General features: G+C 55.2%; 1 protein-coding gene across 1 annotated transcript in view; it reads left to right on the plus strand.

Moving 5' to 3' along the window:
- Positions 1-666: 666 nt before the first annotated feature.
- Positions 667-21,895, plus strand: part of WDR1 (WD repeat domain 1) — a 42,771-nt gene continuing 21,542 nt past the window's right edge. The window contains exons 1-5 of the mRNA XM_072737780.1: positions 667-887; positions 1,311-1,432; positions 14,028-14,118; positions 19,007-19,154; positions 20,143-20,323. Of these exons, the coding sequence (XP_072593881.1) occupies positions 872-887; positions 1,311-1,432; positions 14,028-14,118; positions 19,007-19,154; positions 20,143-20,323 (558 nt within the window). The 5' untranslated portion in view covers positions 667-871. The remainder of the gene's footprint in view (positions 888-1,310; positions 1,433-14,027; positions 14,119-19,006; positions 19,155-20,142; positions 20,324-21,895) is intronic.

Genomic DNA, 21,895 nt, shown 5'->3' on the forward strand with positions numbered 1-21,895 from the left:
TTTGAGAAAGAGGGATTTTGAGAAAAAGAGGCGTAGAAAGGCAAGGATCACCCTCCAAGGTTTCCCGCTGGAAAAGGAGCCTTCGGGCAACACCCGCCCCCGGTTAACTTAACGAGGAGCCGCTGCCTCCTTCTGCCTCACTGATCAACGAAAACCCTGTGGCTTCCCTTCGCTCTCCTCGGCTTTTGCTTTCCCTAGAAGTCTCGAGATGGGAGTTCAGGCCCACCCAGGAGATCCCCAAAGTTTCCGCTGCCCTCGGCTGTGTAGCTCCCCCAGGTTCTTAAGAGAAGCAGCAGCTGAGCGGCGCCCGGAGGGCCGGCTGCGCAAACACGAGCACGAGAAAGGCCCCCGGCCCCGTCCCGGCCCGACCCGCCCCGAGTCCCCACGCGCCGCAGCCCCCGACCCAGCCTCGGGCGGCCCGAGCGCCACCGCGGCCAGAACCGGTCTGACGCCCGCCCGGCCCGCGCAGCCCCCTTTTCACGGGGCCGCGTGGGACGTCACTTCCGGGGCGGGGCCGCGCGGGGGGAGGGGCGGCCCGGTCCGCGCAGGCTCACGCGGGCTGCGGCCGCCGAGCCGAGCGCTTGACTATATATGGTCAAAGCTGGGGGCGAGCCGCGCGCGGGGCCGCGCTTCCGGGTTCGGCGCGGCGGCGGCGGCGGCGGCGGCGGCGGCGGCAGCGCGCAGGGCAGGGCGCGAGCCGGCCTCGGAGCCCCGGCCTCGGACCGCCCCCTCCGCGCCCGGCACGCCCGGCGCCGCCTTCCGGCCCCGCGTCCCCGGCCCGGCCCGGCCCCGTCCCCGCGCCCCGCCCGGCCCCGGCAGTGTGCTTCGCGGCGCGGGCGGCCCGGAGGCTCGCGGTAACAAGTGGGCGAGGATGCCGTACGAGATCAGTAAGTGCCGCGCCCGCTGCCCCGGGCGGGCGCCCCCCGCCGGGCCCCTCGGCCGTCGGCGGGGCGCGGGGTGCGGGGCGCGGGCCGCGGGGGGGGGGTCGGACGCGAGCCGGCGACGGCCCCGCCGCCCTCGGGGCGCCCGGCGGCGACCCCCGGCCCGGGCGCCCCGGACTTGCTGCTGCAGGCGGGCCCGTGGGAGCCCCCGGAGCCCCCGCCGCCCCGCAGGGCCCGGCCCGGGGCGCCGACCGGGAAGTCGCGCGGTCCCCTGCGCTCCTGCAAACAGGCAACAGGTGACCGGCTGCGACCGGCCGGGGCCCCTCTCGCGTGCGCTCCCGGCGCCCCGGCCCCATCCCCATCCCCAGCCCGGCCGGGGGCGACGCGGGGGCTGCCCCTAACGCGCCCGCGTGGTCCGTGTCTCCGCAGAGAAGGTGTTCGCCAGCCTCCCCCAGGTGGAGAGGGGCGTCTCCAAAATCATCGGCGGCGACCCCAAGGGCAACAATTTTCTTTACACCAACGGAAAGTGCGTCATCCTAAGGAACATCGACGTGAGTAGCCTCTGCCCACCTGGCGCTCGGGCGCGGGCGCCGACCCTGGGCGCAGCCCCCAGGTTAATTCCCCTTCCCCTCCCCCTTCCCCCCCCGCCCCCCAGGGTCTCCCGCGGGAGCCGGCGGGCCCGGCCGGGGCGGACGCCACGCCCCCGCAGCCCGGGGGGACCACACCTCGGAAGCCTGGAAGGCGGTTTTCAAGCTCCCCTAGGCCCTCTTCTGTCGGTTCTGGGGAAACTGAGGCTCAGATTAGCTCAGATTAGCTCAGTGCATAAGTATGGGGCCCCGGATTAAGGGGATCAAACACGCCCGGCTAGCTGCGGCCTGACCTCGGGGCACTTGCTGACTCGGGCCTCCGAGTCCGTGTCCTCATCTGTAAAATGGAGGTGGTGAGATGAGGCTCCCCCCGCCCCCACTTCCCGCTGACTGCCTGGGCCCACTGAATGAGATGAGGCGCCCCTCCGGCCCAGCACGCCGGGCACACCCCAGCACTGGGTAAACGGCGCTTATGTATGATGGTCGTGAACACCCAGGGTCTCCGCGGCAGAGCCAGGGCTCCTGCGCAGGCCGCTGCGCTCCAGCCTGGTGTGAGCCCCAGTGGAAAACCAGGAACCAGTTTACTCCCGTGAGTCATTTAGACAGACGTCCTGTACCCAGGCCCGGAATGCTTCTTGAGCCAATGTCGTGGGAAATCCTCGCAGATTCCTCTTACTCCTCTGTAATTACTGAAATGGCCCAGCCTGCTTGTTGGTCTCCCCACTGCTGGGTTCGCACACTGAGATCTTTCTTCTCCCTTCCTCAGCCTGAGTTGTAGAATGGGGGATGGAAGGTGGAAGTGCCAGCACAACCATCGGTGGGGGGAGGAGTTCTCCTGCCCAGCACTTAGGGGTTGGGCCTTGCGCACAGTTTGTAGGTGGATGATTTTGATTGGTCACGTTCCCAGGGGTTGTCAACTTAGATTCACATTTGTTGTGATTACCCTTAGTTGGGTTGGGATTGTTGCTCATCAGATGCACTTGCCCTCAGGGGCCTCGCAGCTGGCTAAGGGAGTAAAGGGGCTCTGTGGGCCTCGCCTTTTTTCCTGACCTGTGAAAGGAGAGCTCTGAGTGGTCTGAAGTGCTGCTGGCCCTCCAGTCATCTCTGGGTGATCCAGCCTGTCACTGCTGTCCCTCTGCTGAAGGACCGAACTCCAGGTGGCAGTTGCAGTCCTGCCCCTGGTTGCTGGGCACCTCACATGAAAGGGTGGGCGGGTGTGAATGTTCACTGAAGGTGCTAAGAGCTCTTGTGCTAGTCACACAGATTCCTAGAAAGCTGATCTGGCCTCCCTCAGCACTGAGGGAAACCTCACCAGGGACTTAGGTGGGAGTGATCTGGAGCTTTCCCCGGTGAAGTCCCAAGATTTTGAGTAAATAAAAGTTGGATGGCCCTAAGCAGGTACTCACTTGTAGTCTGGCAAACAAAATGGACTCAACCATTCTCAGATCCAGCAGGGGGGCTCCCGGGTTTGGCCCTGACTGACGATCCCCTGACTGATGATCATGCACGTGTCGTGGCGGTCTACATGTACTTCCAGGGGGGAGGCCTCACGTGAGGTACCTATTGTGTGTCTGGTGCCGTGAAGGGTTCTTGCACTGCAGCATCTCCTGCAGCCCTGTGGGCCCATCGCTCTGCAGAGGGGTCGGGCCCGCAGGCAAGGGCGGCCAGTCATGGGAGCTGCTTCCCAACCGAGAAATAGTTCTCAGCAGTGCACAAGCACCCCCTTTGCAAACGTTCCCCAGCGTGTGAAAGCCATTCTGCTCGTTCTTCCGAGGTCTTTTTTTTTTTTTTTTCATGGTACCCCAGAGTTTACCATTCTTTCTTGAGGGCATGTCTCCTTTCCTCTCCTATCTATATGTAAGTTTCTGCAGGGCCAGGACAGCATGAGATGCTGCTGACGTGTTCCTCTTCTGGATGTAACTCAGGCACTTAGGCTCTTGTAGGATTGGGAGCCATTGGTACTTAGTTAACGATGGACACCATTTTTATTGGGGCACAGCATTCCTGGGAAAAAGACACAAACCCTTATGAACGTTCAGGCGATAGGAAGGAAGATGGTCTGCCTATTATACAGGCTCAGCAGGGAGAGGAGGCCTGAAAGAAAGGTTGGGACCAGGTGAGGGAATGTCCCAACAGCTGTCTGCTTGGCTTCCCCTACTTTGATGTGTCCAAAGCACGTTCAGGTTTCCCACATGTCCTTCCCCCAAAACAACAGTGCCGTTCCTCTAGCTGTTCAGGCCCCAAACCTTAGCCTTCTACTTGATTTCCCGCTTTCTCTCCCATCCCGTAGTAGTTCATTCTTTAGTGGATCCTGGAGACTACTTTCAGACTAACGTCAGAACTGACATTTTTTCTGCCTGTTCTGCTTCCACCCTCATCTAAGCTACCATCCTCTCTGGATTGCAAAACAGAAAACCCAGACTGGTCTTCCTGATTCCATGCTGGCTCTCCTCCAGTCTCCTCTCAGCACGGCTGGACCAGTTATGTCACATATCTGTCTCAGGATAGGATATAAGAATTAACAGCACTCCCATCCTGGCCTTCTCTGCCCCTCAGTGCTAACCCAGAACGAGCCAGGAAGCAGGCCAGCACATTCTACAACTACGTGTGCATCTACCTATCTTCTGTAACTAGACTGGAAGCTCCTCGAAAGCAGCCCTTTGTTCTCCTCTGTTTCATTTGCTATTGTGTTCTCACCCAGGAAAGTACCTGACACATAACAGGTGCTCAATAGGTTTATTCATTGGTCAAAAGGCCTTGAAAGCCAAGCTGTGTCATGGAGATGATAGGCAGCCATCGAAGGTTTTACTGCTGAAAATAAAAGTTCAGCCGGCTTGAGGTTGCTGGACTTAATACTTTGCAGCATTTCCCCCTTCTTTCAAACCAAACAGGTATCTATGCCCATGTGACTTCCCAGTTGGAGCCACTGCTGTCATCCATTGTGTTGACTTAAAAGTTATTTTGTGAACCTAGCATAATGGTATTTCATAAGCTTGTAGAAAAGAGTGTTGCTTACCTATTTTCTTTCAATACATCTGTGGCCACACAGAATTAAAAGCATGCAGTGATATAGCCATCTAGGAAGAATAATCCAGAAGGGAGGGCCTGGTATATTTCCGTGAGGCCAGCATGCCACTCACTGCCCCTACCTGTTCTGCAGAGACAGGCGAGAGTTACTCCCAATGGCAGTGAGGGAGCCTTTTCAGGATTCTGAACTGCCCAGCATCATGGCCCTGTAATAAAACAGCTTTGGCAAATGAACTTCCCAGCAGAGACGCCTCAAAAGCTGCCAGAAGCAGCCAGCAGACCTGCTACAAGGGCAGGTTTGGAGCTCCCTTTTAAAGCAATCCAATCCCTAGATTCCAGAACCAAAACGTATATTTGAAAAAGTGACATATAAAATCAAATTCCAGGAAGTGAACTATCTGTTGCAGTTCAGCACGCTCTGCTTCAGAGCGCAGCGTGAAACGCAGGGTTGTTGAACTTGAGTCCTGGGTTTCTCCAGGAGCAATCTGCTGCCAGCCATGTGCAGAAGGACCACCTGTGCGTGCCCACCCCCCGGGGGGTGGGGGGTGTACATGAAGGGACAGATGGCTCGAGAAGGATTGACATCGTCCCTTCTGTCTATTTGTACATGCCTCCTGAGTCCCTGCTGTGCGTCAAGGAAGGCCACCAGCCCTGGGGGGAGCACAGATACAGAGGAGGCCCCTCCTGCATGGAACTCCTGCTCTTGGGGGGGAGTGGAACCAGCTTCCAGGTGACAGAAGGGAGTGATGTATTTGGTTACCCCCTGGATGGGAGACCACAGGCAGCATGTGCACGAGGTTGAACCAGTGAGGACACGGGCTCAGACAAGGCCATGGAGCTGTTTGGGGCCCAGCTGGAGCTGTCACGTGGGCAGTCATGGCAGGGGTTCCCTGAGCCTTACCTGGCCCAGGACAGGCACTTCCTTTCCACCCCCAGCCCAGCTGCCTTGCCCCTCCCTCTTCTGTACGAGTACTTATCAAGCATCTGCTTTGCTAAGCCCAGGAGCCTGTCCTCAGAGCTCGGTCTAGTGGGGAAAACCGACATGAGGGCATGGATGGGATGGACACTGTGGGGAAGCGCGGGTGCCGTGGGGCCCTCGCTACAGGGTCAGTACTGTCAGGCAGGTGAGGCGGGCTTGGCTAGAGGTCCCCGGCAGGGGTTGTGGACTTCTGGGGCTGGAGCCCTGGGTGTGAGGGAGCTGAGCGTGTGCAGGGCCCAGGGGTGGGGGGCTGGGCAGCCCTGTTGTGGAGGCCACCAGGACAGTTAAGAAATTAGGCTGACTGCAGGGCACCTGGGCAGCTCAGTCGGTTAAGCATCTGCCTGTGGCTCAGGTCACAGTCTCAGGGGCCTGGGTCAAGCTCCACATCAGGCTCCCTGCTCAGGAAGGAGTCTGCTTCTCCCTCTCCCTGTGCTGTTCCCTCTGCCTGTATGCATGCATGTGTGTACTCTCTCTTAAATAAATCTTAAAAAAAAAAAAAAAAAAAAAGATGAAGCCGACCAGTAATATGACCAAATCTGTAGTAGAGATTGTTCTATACCTAAGATTTGAGGTTTAAGATGAACACACTCAGCAAGTGCCTAACAGCTGATAGAACCAATCCTTGGCTCTTGGTGTTTCCCACACACATTCACTAAGCTCGTCCTGCTGAGCCCTGCCCATGGCCACAGTGCCCAAGATTTAAATCCGTGGTTATGAGGAGATTTTGCCCCAAGCTCCACCCCCTGAGAGATATTTGGCAATGTCTGAAGTTATTTTTGGGCTACTAGTACCTATCTAGTAAGTAGAGGTCAGGGATGTTGCCAGGTGTCTCTCAATGCACAGGACTGAACTACAGGTTACCGGGCCCAAACTACCAGTAGTGTTGAGATTGAACCTTGGTGGGTAACTTTCGAATGCTCTGGTTAAGCATTTTAAAAAAGAATGTCCCGTGTGGCTTGGGAATAAGAGGGAAGATCCAGTTTGCCACGGAGCAGCAGGGAAGGTTTTTGGAGAAGGGAAACATTTGAGTTGGGCTTTGGAGGCTGAGTAAGAGTTTTCCAGGAAGAGGAAACTGTCCAAGTCAGAGACAGCAGAGACGAGAGACAATATACATAGGGAACCATGTGTGCACAGAGTGTGCACAGAGGTTGGAAGACCTCTGATTTGTATGCTCTCAGCACAGTTATGGGCTCCTGCACGTGGTTGGTGGTTTTGATGTGTTTCTTACCCTGTTCCCATTCGTAGAGGTAGAGAGAGGGACATCACACCCTTGGAGGTTAAAGAAAACAAGGTTGCAGCCTCATGCTTGAGGCCAGCGGAGAGGTGGTCCTGATTCCTGTTGGGTGGTGGAGGCCAAGCCTGTCCTGGGATGGCTGGAGATGCCTGTTTGGATCCCCGTACGATCCTGACCCTGTGACTGTGCCCCCACCAACCCATCACCCCCCACCACGGGGCCTTCTTACAGATGGTAGACTTCTGGAGTGGAAAGGGCTGTTTGTGCTTCTCTTCTAAAGTCTCAGTGGTGGAACCTGCCCAGCTTTGGTGGTGATATACCCCCTAGGAAGACCTGGATCCCAAGCTTTGGTCTACTTGCTAGTAGCTTCTACCCCTGGTTTTATCTTTGCTCCCTGGGATCTTATCCAGGAAATGGCTGTTCCTCTCCCCAACACCATCCCAGTGTGGGGCTCCGGGCACTTAACCCCCCCTTCTCCCCTGCCCATGTTCAGCTGGTCTCCAGGGAACACAGACTTAAGGCCAGTCCAGCATGCAACCCGGAGCACTGGCTCTGGTAAAGGAGCTCATGTTGGTTGAGCGCATTTTGTGCTGGGCGGTGGCCGAGCACTTACTGTACTTTATCCCATTTGGCTTTCTTATCTGTAAGAATAGGGACATGAGTCATGGGGTCACTGTAGGATTTAGCTTAGTTCATTTACAAGTATCCCTAGGGCCTCATGCTTGAGGCCAGCGGAGAGGTGGTCCTGATTCTGGACCCCTAGAGGGTCACCTGGGCTGAGATGGTACACATTGCCCTCCTTTTCACAACTGCCCTATTGGCTACAGACTGTCTCCTAGAGATGTGGCCACCGAAGCCCCAGGAGGTGCTAGGAACTGTCCCCAGACAGCCTCCCCCAGACTCCCCTCATGACTGCTCAGGAAGGCTCTAGGCAGAAGAGGGAAAGGTGGGGGACAGGCGGGGAAGTGCCAGTGTCCTGTGTGCGGGGGTCCCTGTGTTAAATGTGATTTGCTCCCGTCAGGAAAAGGTTGAGTTGGAGGCAGGAGGAACAGTCCCTTGGGGAGTGGCAGACCATGAGGGATTCCTGAGTGGCCCCACATGGTTTTGAAATGCTCAAACATCAGCCACATTGATGTGCTCCTCTGAATCAAAGAATCCGGCTAACGATGGTACCAATCATAGGTAAGAGACTAGAACTGAGGAATAAAGGCTCTTACCTGGCTTCAGGTCCCCACCCCCACCACTTACCAGCTGGGTAGCCTTGGGTACATCACCCTTTCTGTACCCAGTTTGCTTGTGAAGTGGGTTGCAAGCTTACCTTCCTGTGAGGCTTTAGAGGAATCAACAGAGTGAAACTTCCACGGAGCACAGTGGTTCAGGAATGGTTCTTGGGGTCCAGCCAGCCTGAGTCTTCTGGGGCATTTGGAGGCAGTGGTGTTGGATCAGATGCAGGCCCTGTTCTCTGCGGAGTCTGTTTAGTGAGAAGCCATGTGGGTGTAAGAATGGTACAAGGCGGAAAGTCGTAAGGCTGAAGGGATGGGAGGTGAGGCAGGTAGTGGGCATTCAGGGCTGGAAGAGATCGTTTCCAGTTGGAGCAGCAGGAAAGGATTCTTGGAGGTGACTTTTGCCTGGGTGGTAGAAGATAATTAGAAGGCATCATTGAGGACTAGGAAGGAGGGAAGGCATTTCAGGTGGAGGCAGATGAAGAGAAGAAAGTCACTTAGTGATTTCACGGAGGAAGGAGTGAGTCATAATGGACGATGGACTTTGGATTGCCAGTTAGGACGCCAGTCCTCTGGGCGAGCGGGAGCTTTGAAGGTGGAACGGGGAAGTGCTCGCTGATTGCTACTGATCGCAGGTCATATTTGTATGAAGCATTTGCTCACTACTGGATGTCTAGGGCCAGCTCAGAGGGGGTGCAGGGAGTTCTTGGAAGGAGTAAATGAGTCATACTTAGGTGTTCTTTCTCTCTTCAGAGGCAGCAGGGGTGGAGGGGGGGGCTCAAGCTTGCCGCTTGAAGCACACGTGTCTGCACGAACCCCACACAGGGTTACTGTGCAGTACTTTGAGTTTGTCCTTAGTCATCAATGAACAGAGGTCCCCGCAGATCGTGTTGGATACCCAGGTCCAGCTACCAGTGAACTGCTTTTAGGAACTAGAAGTATTTGGAAAGCCAGTGCTCTGAATGAAATGCAATCCTCCCAGAAGGTCATGCTCACTTTGTCTGGTCTGAGTTTGGAGGAGCCCAGGACACTCTGGAGGCACCAGGGACCAGCAGCTGCTACAGGAGAGCACAGAGGCCCTTCTCAGAGTGCCGTGCCAACAGCTTCTACACTGGTCTGTCAGGGAGGCTGCACTGTGGATGGTGTGGTGACCTCTGATCCCTCCTGAGCCTGAGAGGACATAGGACCTGAAAGAGCTTTGGGGAGCCGGTGGCTTAGGTAGACACTGCCCGAGGAAGGGAGTTTCAGCATTCCCTTGGTTGATATCTTGAGTCTCCTCCTGCAGGGTGGAGATTGGGACAATGTGGGGCATTTGGGGTCCTTTTCTGTTTGACAAGATTGTCAGAAGGAAGTCTGGTCCTGGGGAGGGGCCTCCACAGGTAGGAGCCCCCAGGCCGTAGTCCACAGGAGAGAGGGTCTCCTCGGGTGGTGCCTCCTGTCACCTGGCTCCCACTGTGGCCAGAATGCCCTCACCTTGCTGTCCCTGCAGGTGTTTGTAGAGTCTGCAAGGCATGTGATAGGCCAGCCGTGTCCCAGAGTCTTTTGTCACACCTCTGACTGCATCTTTTCCTGTCTTCTGTGAGGCTCCCTGACCTCCCAGGCGGTGGGCGTGGGATGGGGGATGGGCAGCATTCTGGGGCTTATACCAGGATCTCACTAGCCCTGAGCTATGCCCCTCACTCGGCAGTATTGCTGAGTGCCCACTGCCAGGCCCTGAGCTAGGGGTGGTGCTGGGGAGGGGCTTTGGTCTGGGAGGGCAAGCCTGAGGGGGGCCGGAGTGGGGGTCCTGTGTGTGGTGCGGGGTCTGAGAAGAGTGCAGGCAGTGGGATTGGGTCTTGCAGCTCCTGAGGGAAGGATATCAGGCAGGGAAACAAGGTAGTCGGAGGTGGGACTTAGAGACAAGAAATAGAGACTAGTGGTACTAGTGTAGTCCCCAAGAGGGGTGGGAGGAACTAGATGGAACCTGGGGAGGGGGGCGGAAAGAGGAGGTGGGTTTGGGAACTGTCAGAGAAGACTGGGCAGGGCTGGGCCAGGCCTGGGTCAGAGACCAGTCAATGGGAAGCTGTGGCGGGCTGTGTCAGCCAGCCCACATCCCCTTTAACACCCGTGGGGCCTCAGGTGCCAGGGCTACCCATTTTTTTTCTCTCCCTGTAGAAGTGCAGGAAGTCCTGGGGGAGGGGTACCCCAGCTTCAGCACCCCTGGCTGGATGACTTCAAGGCATTCCTGAACCACCTCCCCAGGCCCCTAGGGAGGGGAGCCCCTGCCGTAACAGGAATATTCCTGTTACGGCAGGTGCACCCAGAATTGGCTTTCTTCCCTTTACTGGCTCATTTTCCTTCTTCCCTAGCTCTGGCCAAATAAATTACTCATCCAAGTCCTATTCTTCCCTGAGGCAGCAGGGGAGGGAGGATGAGTGAGGGGAGCTGCTGCCGCACCCTCACCCTCCCCACTCCCCATGAGGCAGGGAGTATTGGGTCCAAATAAATCCTTGTGCCTTGTAGACCTTAGTTGATCTGGAATGAGCTTGACTGGGCAGGACAACAGTGGGAACAGGAGAGCTCCCCTTTCTGCCTCTAGAAGCTAGCCTCCTTGTGTCTGCTGAGCAGAGGTGGAGAGCTTGCCACCAACTGCGATGAAGTCATTATGTTCAGCTTGGAGAATCTGGCCCCCTCCCTCGCTGGCTCAATTGTATTTGCAGTGCAGACAAGGGAGATGTCTCATCCAGCCTGGGATTCTGGTGCTGAGCCTGCTGGGGATGACCTTGGGTGTCCCCCCCACCCCCCCACCCCCCCGCACTTGCCACCCTGACCATTTAGGGGAAGGAATGTGTAGGGGCAGAACTTCTCCCAGGGGCATTGCCTACTCATCTTGCATCCTTGACCCTGTGCCCTCGGAGCCCACCCTTTTAAAGGCAGAGCCCAGTGGGGCTGAGTGCCAGCATGGGCAGTCCGTTGCCCATGGGACGTGTTTCTCATATGTAAAGTGGGCTGTTGGTACCCACTGTGTAGGATGTAAGATCCCTCAGTCAGCCTTGAAACAGATGCTTGGAAAGGATCTCAGTAGGGGTGGCCTGTCCACATTTGGTCAGCTTCTTTGCTGGCCACCTTCTTTGCAAGGGATCTTGTCCATGTTAGAGTGTTAGAATAAAGCAGTAATCTGGGCACGAGTGGGTTGGATTAGGGACCTGTCTACTGGATACCAAGTGTCTTTGTTTTATTGAGGTGTAATTTACATACAGGAAGTTTCATCTGCTACGTGACAGTGACAGATATGTTCAGTCCCATAACCACCAACTCAGTCCTGACACAGAACCTTTGCATCATTTGCAGAAGTGCTCTCTTAACCCCTCACCATCCGGGGTTGCTTCCACACCTAACACCTGACAAGGCCCAATCGGTTTTCTGTCCCTTAAAGTTGGCATTTTCCAGGATGTCATAAAAAAAGGAGTCCTGCAATCCAGTGTTGTCTTTTGTGTCTAACTTTTTCACATAGCATAATGCCTTTGAGGTGCACTGGAGCTGCTGAGCGTGTTGGTTGGTTGGTACTATGCTCCTTTTTGTTGGCTGGGGCACAGTGTTTCTTCAAATGCCTGTTGGTAGACATTTGGGTTGTTTCCAGTTTGGAGCTGTTAATGAGTAAAGCAGCTATGAATCTGCATGCATGTGTCGTTTTGTGGATACATGCTTTGTTTTCCGGGCATAGGCCTGAGGGTGGGATTGCAGTTTTTATACGTGGTAAGCGTATGCTTAACTTGATGAACAACTGGCCAAATTATGTTCCAGTTGCATACTTTTACATTCCTACCAGCAATCCATAAACTTCCAGTACCCTGTGCCCCGCCCACCCCACCCTTGCCACCCCACCTCCCCACCATCCTTGCCAGCATTTGGTGATGTTGATCTTTTAATCTTGCTAATTCTGGTGGGTACGTAGTGGTACCTCGTTGTAGTTTCAATTCGCTTTTCCCCAAAGGCGAATGACATGGAGCACGTTTGCGTGTGCCTATTTGCCATTCACAACAATCCTCTTTGAAATCCTTTCTAATTTCATAAGCAGATATTTATCCTGAGATGGATTAATTTAGGAAGTATGTATATTAAGTGCCCACTGCATCACACAATGATGAGTGTTAAGTCTTAGGGGTGAAAAGGACTTGGTAAACTTTTCTCTCCCCCCAGAAAACCATTAATTGAGCACCTACTATTTGTGAACTGCTCTGATGGTTGAAGAGATAAATAAATGCACTTGAAGCTGGTCACAGAAAAACTAATTGGAAGAGATAATAACAAGGTTTGGGACTACAAGATTTGGGACTACAGGTTTCCCCACTATCCAAAACCAGAGCATTCTATGAAACCTTACATGAGCGAAAATGGACTAAAGCAAAGAAGCAGTTACCGTTACTTTATACAAAAAAAATTTGAGCATTCTTAGACCCCCCAAAAATCACCTGTCCTGGTTTTTCTGATACCTTAGGACACATCTTGCTAACAGATGCACCAAATAAATGGAGGTAAAGCCCAGGTGCTTCCAGACACAGCTTGGAGGTCTGCTGGCGAAGGAGCCATGGGCGCCACTTGGCTGCTCCCGGGTGCGTGCTACCCTATACCGGCTCATCTTGCCACAAAACCAGTGCTGAATGCTAGTTGGGCTTTTTGCCTTTCTTCGTGGAAGTGAAAATCCTTTTCACTTTTCCACAGAAATCCTGTGGATTTCTTTCGGTTAGTGAAAATAGGTACTAATGTAGGTCTTTGGAAAAGTAAAGTTGGCATAGAGCAAACTTTGGAAAAGCAGGGGATACTTGTATCGCGTGTCGTAACTGCCGTAGGGACATGTTAAATGCTTTAGGGCCACAGAAGAGAGGCCGTTACAGTAGCCTTCCTGCAGGAGATGGCTCTTCAATTAGGCCTCATAAGTAGGTGTAGCCCTGGCCAGGGGAACAGCATTTGCAGATAGACATGGCACTAACAGGAATGCCAGAAGGTGACTGGTGTTGGGTGGGGGTAGAATTTAGGGTCATCTTCTCCAGTCTCGGTCTGGTAGAATGGGGGATGTGCGGATCCTGTAGCCGGAAGGCTGAGAATAGTACAGGCTTCTGATCTTGTGGTCAGGTTGGGGACAGGTGAGGACAGTTGAGGGTCAGGCTAGATGTGCCTGCAGCAGCTGCCTCTGAAAAGCTGGGTGTCCACCCTGGGACCTGATGTGCCCTTAGCCTCCAGCCTGTGGGAAGCTGCCTCTTTCAGGAGCATAGAAAGCCGACAGTGGGAATTGAGGATAGATGACCGACTCTTTATTCCCTCCTCAAGAAAGCCCGGCTGTAGAGACAAATTGAGAGCCATCTCAGTACGTGTGTTTCAGGTTTGCTGAGGCCACTCGACTGTGTGTGGAAGTGGGGGCGCCACAATCTACTTTTAGTAAATTAGATGTTAAAACCTTCTCGCTGAGTAGCGACGGTGCTTCTAGTCCCAGATGCTGGCCTTGTTTTTGCTGTGAGTCCAGCCAACCTTCCATCTGTGCTACAAAGCGAGTAGGAAGTCCACATTTCCCCGCAAAGGTTGGGACAAGGGGAGGCTCCCAGCCCCACGCCCCACCGTGCTTGCTGCTGGAGCTCAAAGCCAGGCCTCCGCTTCAGGCTGTGCGCGGCTTGGCAGCTGGGGCGGAGCTGCTTCTGAACAGGGGGACCACACACAGGTGACTCAAGAAAGCAGCCGCAACTGGAAGCTTCCCATAGAGAAACGTAGAAGAGTAGACTTTTTTGCAGTGAAACTTCATGTGTGTACTTCACAGATATGTAATTCACACACATTTGTGCCATGTCAAGGGCAGAAAAGCAAAAGACCATCATCTCAAGTTCATGACAGCCGTAAACTAAAGAGAAAGAGTTAGAACCGTAGATTTCTATGACCCAAAGATAGGCAGGCAGGCGGCAGGTGCGTGGGCAGGTAGTCGTACCGCTGGGATTTTTCTTTACGGAGGTTTTGACTTAAGTGCGTGCGTGTGCGTTAATTTTAGCCCCCAGATCCACTGATCGGGAGAGTGGGAGGCAACTGACTGCTTCTCCGTTCCTTGTGTTCATTCTGGTCTCCTCCCTGCAGAACCCAGCCCTTGCTGACATCTACACGGAGCATGCCCATCAGGTGGTGGTGGCCAAGTATGCACCCAGCGGGTTCTACATCGCCTCTGGAGGTACCTGTGTGCGTGCGTGGCTCACGGATGCGTGTGATGTGGCCCAGCAGTCCCTCCCAGGCCAAACCCGGCTCCTGGCTTGTCCGGTGGTGGGAGGTGGAGAGGGAGGGAAGGGGAGTGGGGGGCGGGGAGGATAGAGGAATGGGGGGGGGGGGTTGCAGCAGGTGGAGCCAGTGTAGTTTCATTTGAGGCTGACAGGAAAGCACATAAGCCGCCAAAGAGCCCCATTGCAGAACTTTGTCATTGGTGGCGTTCCAGCTGCTTCCAGCTCAGAGGTCAGCAGAAATGCTCCTGTGAGGTTGGCCAGGGGCCTTCACGGGTAGCTGTACCATGATGTTTGAGAGCTCATTTTGTGTGTGTGTGCACGCGCGTGTGTTTTCTGAATTGTGGCTTTGTCTGGTGTCACCTTTATTCATTAGCTGCTCCTTTCGCAGTCCCTGTCAATGCTGGCCTCAGGCAAGCGCTCCATTTCACTCTGGTCTGGGCCTTTGCTCTCTCTAGCCTGGCTTTTGTGTGGCTCTGTGGGAGGCTGGCTAGGAGGAGGGACACAAAGATCTTTACCACGTTGGATGCTTTGTTCACCCACTTCTTTGAGGTAGATGTGTTACCATTTACAGATGAGAGCCAGGAATCACAGAAGTTAGCGCGGCTTACCGGTGCCTCCCATTTATTCACCCATTCATTCATTCACGCGCTCAACAGATACTTGCTGCTTTGCCGGTGCCCGGCCCTGTCTCTGGCGGGCCTGGGCCTTGTCAGCCTCCCCAGAGAGGAATGAATTGCTGAGAGAACTAATATCCTGCCGAGAGAGGAGGGCTGGGATTCATATGCCCGAGGGGCTGGTCTGTCCTACCGTTTGTCCCTCCCTGCTTGGGAGGCACTGGGAGGCATACCCCTGGAGGGTATGTCCCTTACTGCTTGGCCTTCCTTGAAGAACTTACCTTCCTGGGTCTCCCAGAAGCCGGACAGAGGTTCCAGAGGGGCAGCGTATACAAAATGCCTAGGAGGGTCTTGTGCTGGTGGCACCTGACAGCGGGTGATCAAAGTGTCTTCCACTAAACCCAGGACATGCCAGGGAGACAGGCATGCTATGCTGGCTGCTGGCTAAAGCAGGCAGTCAGGGTTGTGTGTGATGGGCTTGGCTGGGAGTCTGGCCCAAAGTGGGCACTTAATGATGTTGGTGTTTAGATCTACTCCAACTCCATCTGTAAAACTTGCTCTAATTTATATCCCTTGATTCATTTTAGCTGTGCATTTTTTTTTTCCGGCCCTGCATACCAGCAAAATACCTTTTCCTTGAAAGCCCCAAGACGTAGCCTTGGTTCCTTTTAAAATTATGTCGTCTTCTCATGAGAGAAGTGTGGTTGGCGAGGGCCCCACTGCCTGTTTGGCGTAGCTTCTCTGCCCTGGCACTTGGAGCTGCAGGCCCGGCTGCTGAATCACTTGGGAGCCCAGGCCTGCACTCCTGCATCCCAGGGCACGGTGCTTCATCTACCAGAAATCTGGGCTCTTCACATCCTAATGCTAAATCAATGAGGCAGGCTGGCACAGAGACCATTACAAAGGGCAATTCACATAAGTAAAGGATCAGTTTGACATTTTTTTCTCATGAAAGCACCCTGATTTGGTAGAGGAACTGAGGGAGGTTTGGGCTGCATGCAGAGATCATATTTACATTTCTAGCTGGTCCTTTGAATTGAATGAAGACCAACCTTCACTGCAGGGATTAGGTCCTGGGCTAAAAATAGTGATTGTGTAGGGTTTGGAGTGAGAGGAGGGAGGCTGAGAAAGTGCTATGCTCTCTGGCTAAGTGGGTTACCTGTTACCTGGGGTTCCCCTGGGGTTGAGGTGGGAGTCCCACCTCTGGAGGCCTGTGGCTTGCTCCCAGTTGGGGTTCCAGCCCTCTATGGGACCTTTAGATTCCTGTAAGTCTGATGGTCGGTGTCTGTACTGAATGATGGAACCTTCCAGAAGGTCGTCTGTGTGAGAAGTCCATGCCAGGGGCTAGGCCTCCAGCCCTGAACAAAGTGGTCAGTCTTTGCCCTTGGATTGACATGGCCCATGGTACCCTGTTGTCTCATGCAGAGCCATTTCCAGGGCACATCCAATTCCCTTTTTCTAGCCCTGTCTTCTGTGCTAGTGGTTTATGCTGCACGCTCAGTCCCTTGGGCACCCACCAGGGCTGTGAGTCCCAGGCTGCCCTCAGAGTAGTGCACCCAGGCTGCAGAATGGCAGATTTCCTAGAGGCAGGGGGCAGGGGGGGGTAGTTAAGGGTTGCTCAGGTGAGGAACGTAGAGGAGAGACCAGGCTGCAGAGCTGAAGAGCAGAGGCCTCAGCAGGCACTGGAAGGCCCATCTCGCTCGCTGCTCCCCGTTGCTACCCCACCATGTTGCTAAGCTGCTGAGGAGAGGGGGCAGGCTCACCCAAACCTTTCCCCCTTGGGGCGGTGTATTATCTGGAGGGGGAGATGCCTTCCCAGCGGTGGACAGAAGGTACTTTGTCCCCGTTGTCTCTGGCCCCGGGCAGGTGTCTTTGTTATATCCCTGGCACTTAGCACGGGCCTTGGCACCCGTGGGCACCTAGTCTGTTTTGTGACTGCATGGGGGCTGCCATCCTCATCGGGGCCCAAGTGCCTGGTCTCCAAGCCCCACTCTCTTTCTGGCCCCAGCTGCTTCCAAAAAGAATAAAGTGTATAAAAGCAACCTAAGGGTCCCTGAATAGATGAACGGATACAGAAACTGTGCTGCATATGTATACGATAGAATCGTGATGCAGTCTTAAAGGAGGATGAGATCGTGCCATCCCAGACACCATGGGAGACCCTAGAGGGTATTAAAGTAAAATAGACTGGGAAAGGCAAAGACTGTATGATTTCACTTAGGAGTGGAATCTAAGAAAGGAAAAAGAACAAACAAAAGCAGAATCAGACTATAAATACAGAGAACACACGGGTGGTTGCCAGCAGGGAGGGGCGGAAGGAGGGAGAGAGACACGGGCTTCCAGGAATGGGATGAGGGAGCCTGGGGATACAGGGAGCAGGATGGGGAACACAGTCGGGAGATACATCGGGTCAGATGGCAGTTACACCTGCTCTGCGCGCAGCGTAATGTATCAGCCTGGCGAGTCACTAAGTTGTACACCTGAAAGTATGGGCCATTGTCAGCCCTCCTCAGAAGGGTTCATGGGGCAAGCAGGGCCCATGGGGCAAACAGGGAGGCAGTGGGAAGATGACTGGTGCCAGCCTGGAGAGGAGCCTGAGCCCCCCCGAGGAGCAGGAAGTGGCTGGCAGGGCCCCGGGGAGGCAGGAAAGCTGGCTCCGTCCTGTCCAGGAGGGTGGGACCCCGTCAGCCTGAGCTGTGGACGCTGATTCCGCCGGGCTGTAGAGCCCCTTGGACCAGCCTGAGCCTGGCTGACCACACGGCCTGATGTGTGCGTGAGTGTGAGCACAAAACCGCGTGCACACGTGTGTCCTTCCTGCACACACACGGTGCTGCTCCTTTTCTGATGCTCTAGCCTCTGCCTCTTGTCCTTTCCCACTGGCCTGTTTATTAGGGACTTACCTAGTTCCAGGTCATCTTTGGAACTCACCTCCACCAGGCAGCCTTCTTGGACCTCACCTGGAGAGGCCGAGGACCCCCGGGGCCCCTCAGGTAGTGCTCCCACATGGCAGTCAGTCTCCCCTGGGTGAGTCCGGGTCTCGGGTGGCCTGCAGAGCAATGGCCAGCTTGCAGCGAGCACCCACAGCATAACCAAGTGCTAGGCTGAGACTGCACATATGCTAACTCGTGTTCCCTTCTCTGCAGCAGTCTGCTACCCCCACCCCAGGTGGCACTGTCGTTTCTCCTCTGTTAGGTGCAGTTGTAGGGGTAAGGTGGTGTTTGCCACCCATGGAGGGCCCTGCAACCTCTGTCTCCTCCCTCAGCTCTGCGGCCTGGATGGGAAGACAGAAGCTGTTCTGTCCTATAGTGGGCCTGGGGATCCTGGGAACCCACGGGAGCCTACCTAATGAGAGGACTTGTCCCCAGACCCAGTCTGGCCTGAGGATTTAAGCCTGAGGAGTTAGTGTAAAATCCTCCATCCTCATGCTAATTTGGAAAGGGCTATGTTGGGTTTGGTCTCAGATCTTGGTGACGGGATCCTGCTGGGAAGGGAAGGGTGTGCCTCTCCCTCCCCATCTCGTTCCTTTATTACTAATCCCTGAGGAGAGGCCTGGCTTCTGATCTGCCTGTAGTACCACCCTCCTGGTGTGCCTCACACAAGGATCCTGCTCACACCTCAGTCATCTGGGCTGTGGGATGCGCCTTGCCCTAGATGCTGTAGATGCGGGGGTGCCAGCGGGAGGGTGCAGGCAAGGCGCTGGAGGGGAGCCCAGGTGGGGGCTGCATGCAAATCATGGCCCGCGCCAGCCACACACAGCTCTGCTCCTTGTTAGCTCAGCCACTGTGCCGGAGAGGCAGCTGTCACTAGTATTGTCGTCACATTTGGCAAACGAAGAACTTCAGTCCCAGACCTTAAGAAAGCTGCCCAAGGCCCTTCTACCATTTTGATCCCCCCTTGAGATTACTAGCATTTTAGAACCAGACTGCTTCCTGATGCCTTGGGGTGTGCCTTGGTGTGTCTTGGCTTTCTGATCCCGCACAGGGCTTGTCATTCAGCTGATGGCTGGTGAACTGCAGAGGCCCAGAAGTGGTCCTCACAGAGGCCACAGGCTCTGCTTGACCAGTGGTAGATTTTGCTTACCTGAAACAGGTCCCTCTTCCCAGCTGCAGCCTGGGGTAACTCCAGCAAGCCTGTGAACCCCTGGACAGCACTGTGTGGGTGTGCCTTGTGCCCACACGGCCCTGGCCCAGTGATGAACCTGGCTCTCGCCACCCTGTTGTGTCCACAGATGTATCTGGAAAGCTGAGGATCTGGGATACCACGCAGAAGGAGCACCTCTTAAAGTATGAGTATCAGCCTTTTGCTGGGAAGATCAAGGACATTGCTTGGACAGAAGACAGTAAGAGGATCGCAGTAGTCGGGGAAGGAAGGGAGAAGTGAGTCTCTGGCCTTGGCCCCTCCCTGCCCGCGTGTTTTGTCTTTGCTTTCCTCCTGGGTGTCCTGGCTGGGAGGGGAACAGTGACACCTGTGCCAGCCTGGACCTGGACAAGTGTGTGTGCATTCCCACGGGGCCTGGCCTCTTGGGGCCCAGGCACATTCCCTCTCTGTCTCTGACATCCTTGGTTCCTCACCTCCTGGAACATTCACGCTCCAGTCAGCAGGAAGGGAGAAAGTGGGAGGGAGCCTGAAGAACATCCTTGGGGTCCCTCCCAGCAGACCACACAGCCACACATGCCTGCAAGGGGTTTGGGCACGTCCCTAAAGGTGGTGCAACCTTACATAGGAAAAGGGGACAAGTGGAGACAGGGTAGGGTGGCCCTCGGCAGTGGCTGTACTCGGGTCCAGTGACAAGCAGGGTGAGTACCACCGGTCAGGGCCCCTCCAGGGCACTACGGCTGTGGCAAACACTTGGACCTGGTAGGCACGCCCCTCGTTTCCCTTACTCAGAGGCTATTTTTACTGTGTGCTCCTGCAGGTGGCAGTTCTTCCACTGTTTCCAGGTCATCTGGTCCAACCAATTCCGTTTTCATTCAGTCACAAAGTAACCTCCGCAGTACATTTTAATTGGGTGTCCGCTGACAGCAGGGTATCCTCTCCTTTCTCAGAGCGATGGCAGCTTGTAAATACTGCCCAATGAAACCGTTAGGAAATTGATAAGCCCTGGCAAGTGTCTGTAGGGGACTGTCCACATGGGAGGCTTGTTGGCCATGGACCACGTAGACACAGACATCCAGTCCCTGCCAGGGGCGCCCGTGCTCGGATTCTTTGACAGATACGGCACATAGCCGAAACCACGGTGTGTCCAGCCGCAGCTGTGGTGGGTCTCCCCTCCACCCCCAAGCTTTGGCCAGTCGGCAGCCCACATCTCCCCCATCACTCCCAGCGCTGATTGTTTTCTTCACGTGGTCCTCTCTTTGGGTACAGGTTTGGAGCCGTCTTCCTATGGGACAGTGGTTCTTCCGTGGGCGAGATCACAGGACACAACAAGGTCATCAATAGCGTGGACATCAAGCAGAGCAGACCGTACCGGCTGGCCACGGGCAGTGATGATAACTGTGCCGCGTTCTTTGAGGGGCCACCATTCAAGTTCAAGTTTACAATCGGCGTAAGTGGGACTGCCCCCTGGGGTGGTTTGCATGTGAAACCAGCAGTCTAGGCCTGCAGATACCGATGGCAGGGTTGTGGGCACGTGCCATTGATGCTGTGATGTGTGGATGGAAGTGGGGTTTATAGGGGAGCTTCAGGTGATGGGGGGACAGCACACTAGCCCCCGGCCCATGTGGCCCTGTGCACAGGCCAACAAGGGTGCTTTCAGCAGGGAGGGGCCCACCCTGGGAGACCTTTGTGTTTCTGGGGTTGCAGGGAGGGCGCATCTCTGATGCCCTGTGATCAGGAGAGCATCCGGGCCTAGCAGAGCCTTTGTTAAAAAGGGGTAACCCAGGCTTGGCTCCACCAACTAGAGACCTGCTGAGCCTCCCCAGTGGTGGAGCTGGTGAGCTTCAGGGACACCTGGACTTATCTCCTCTGGTGAGATGATGAGAGCAGGGTCACAGCTGGAATGTGACATGGAATGTGGAGAGTTAGATGCTTTGCCTGTAGAAGATGCCTTAGAAGAGTGTCCCAGCTCTGAACCTCCTCCCTGGTTGGATTGAGGGTCAACCTCAGCCTCACTTTTCCCATCTACAAGGTGGGTGTGGGGGACATCGATATTAGTGCATTTTAACCATGAACTTAACTGCACAGGGCTGCCTATGGTTCCAGAGCCATTCCCTGTCCTACCTCATCAAGGATTAAATGAGAAAATATCCTTAAAGTGACTCAGTAGGGACTGTTTACTTGGACGATTGAATGCAGTGATTCATAAACTGAGGGCAGGGTGTGGCCGGAAAGGATGATGCCGCTTCCTGAGCAGGTCCCCACAGGGTAGCACTCGGGCCGTGGTCCGAATTTCCAGTGCACACCTCAGCTCAGGTACAGCAGGGCTCTGCGGGGTCCCCTGCTGGTAGTGAAACAGATTCCATTCCATCCCCAGGGCCCCTGAGCCAGGGCCAGGCTGGCTGCGTGGGAAGCACAGCCAAGTTTTCTGTGCCCTGCGGGCTGTGCAGCTCAGAGGTCCTTTTGCCGTGGTTCTGTGGCTGCTGCCCAGTTGGTGGGCGGTGAGGGTTTTGTCCAAGGCTGTGGTTCAAGGTCAGTATTTACTAAGTGCAGGTTAGAGGTACTGTGGGATGAGTTAGATAACTGAACAGCCTGCCTGGCATCCAGGAGAGGGAGGAGTAGGGAGATAGGACATTTCTGTGGCAACAGGAAGCTGTCTCCCCCCCACCCTGCCCTTCCCCCCCCCCCTCCACACACACACTGTTTGATTTCATTTGGTTGATCTGGGCCATAGGCCGGTGGGGCTTGAACCCCCACCCTGGGGGAAGAGGAAGATCACTTCCTCTTAGCAAATGTAAGCAGAGCCAGGTTTGAGTCCAGTCAGCGAAAGCCTGTCACTTCACCATACTGTCAGCCTTCTTCTTGTGCTCTCCTGGGAACTTAGCCGGAATATTCTTTCTCTTTCTGGCTTCCTTTCCAACATGAGAGCACGGCCCAGGGGTGTCAGGTACAGACATTTGCCCAGCTGGCACCTGTGTCGAGGATGGGCACACAGCCTTGCCCTCAAGCCTGCCTGTGGAGC

This window comes from Vulpes vulpes, chromosome 14 (assembly GCF_048418805.1).
Source record: "Vulpes vulpes isolate BD-2025 chromosome 14, VulVul3, whole genome shotgun sequence".
Classification (NCBI taxonomy): Eukaryota; Metazoa; Chordata; class Mammalia; order Carnivora; family Canidae; genus Vulpes; species Vulpes vulpes.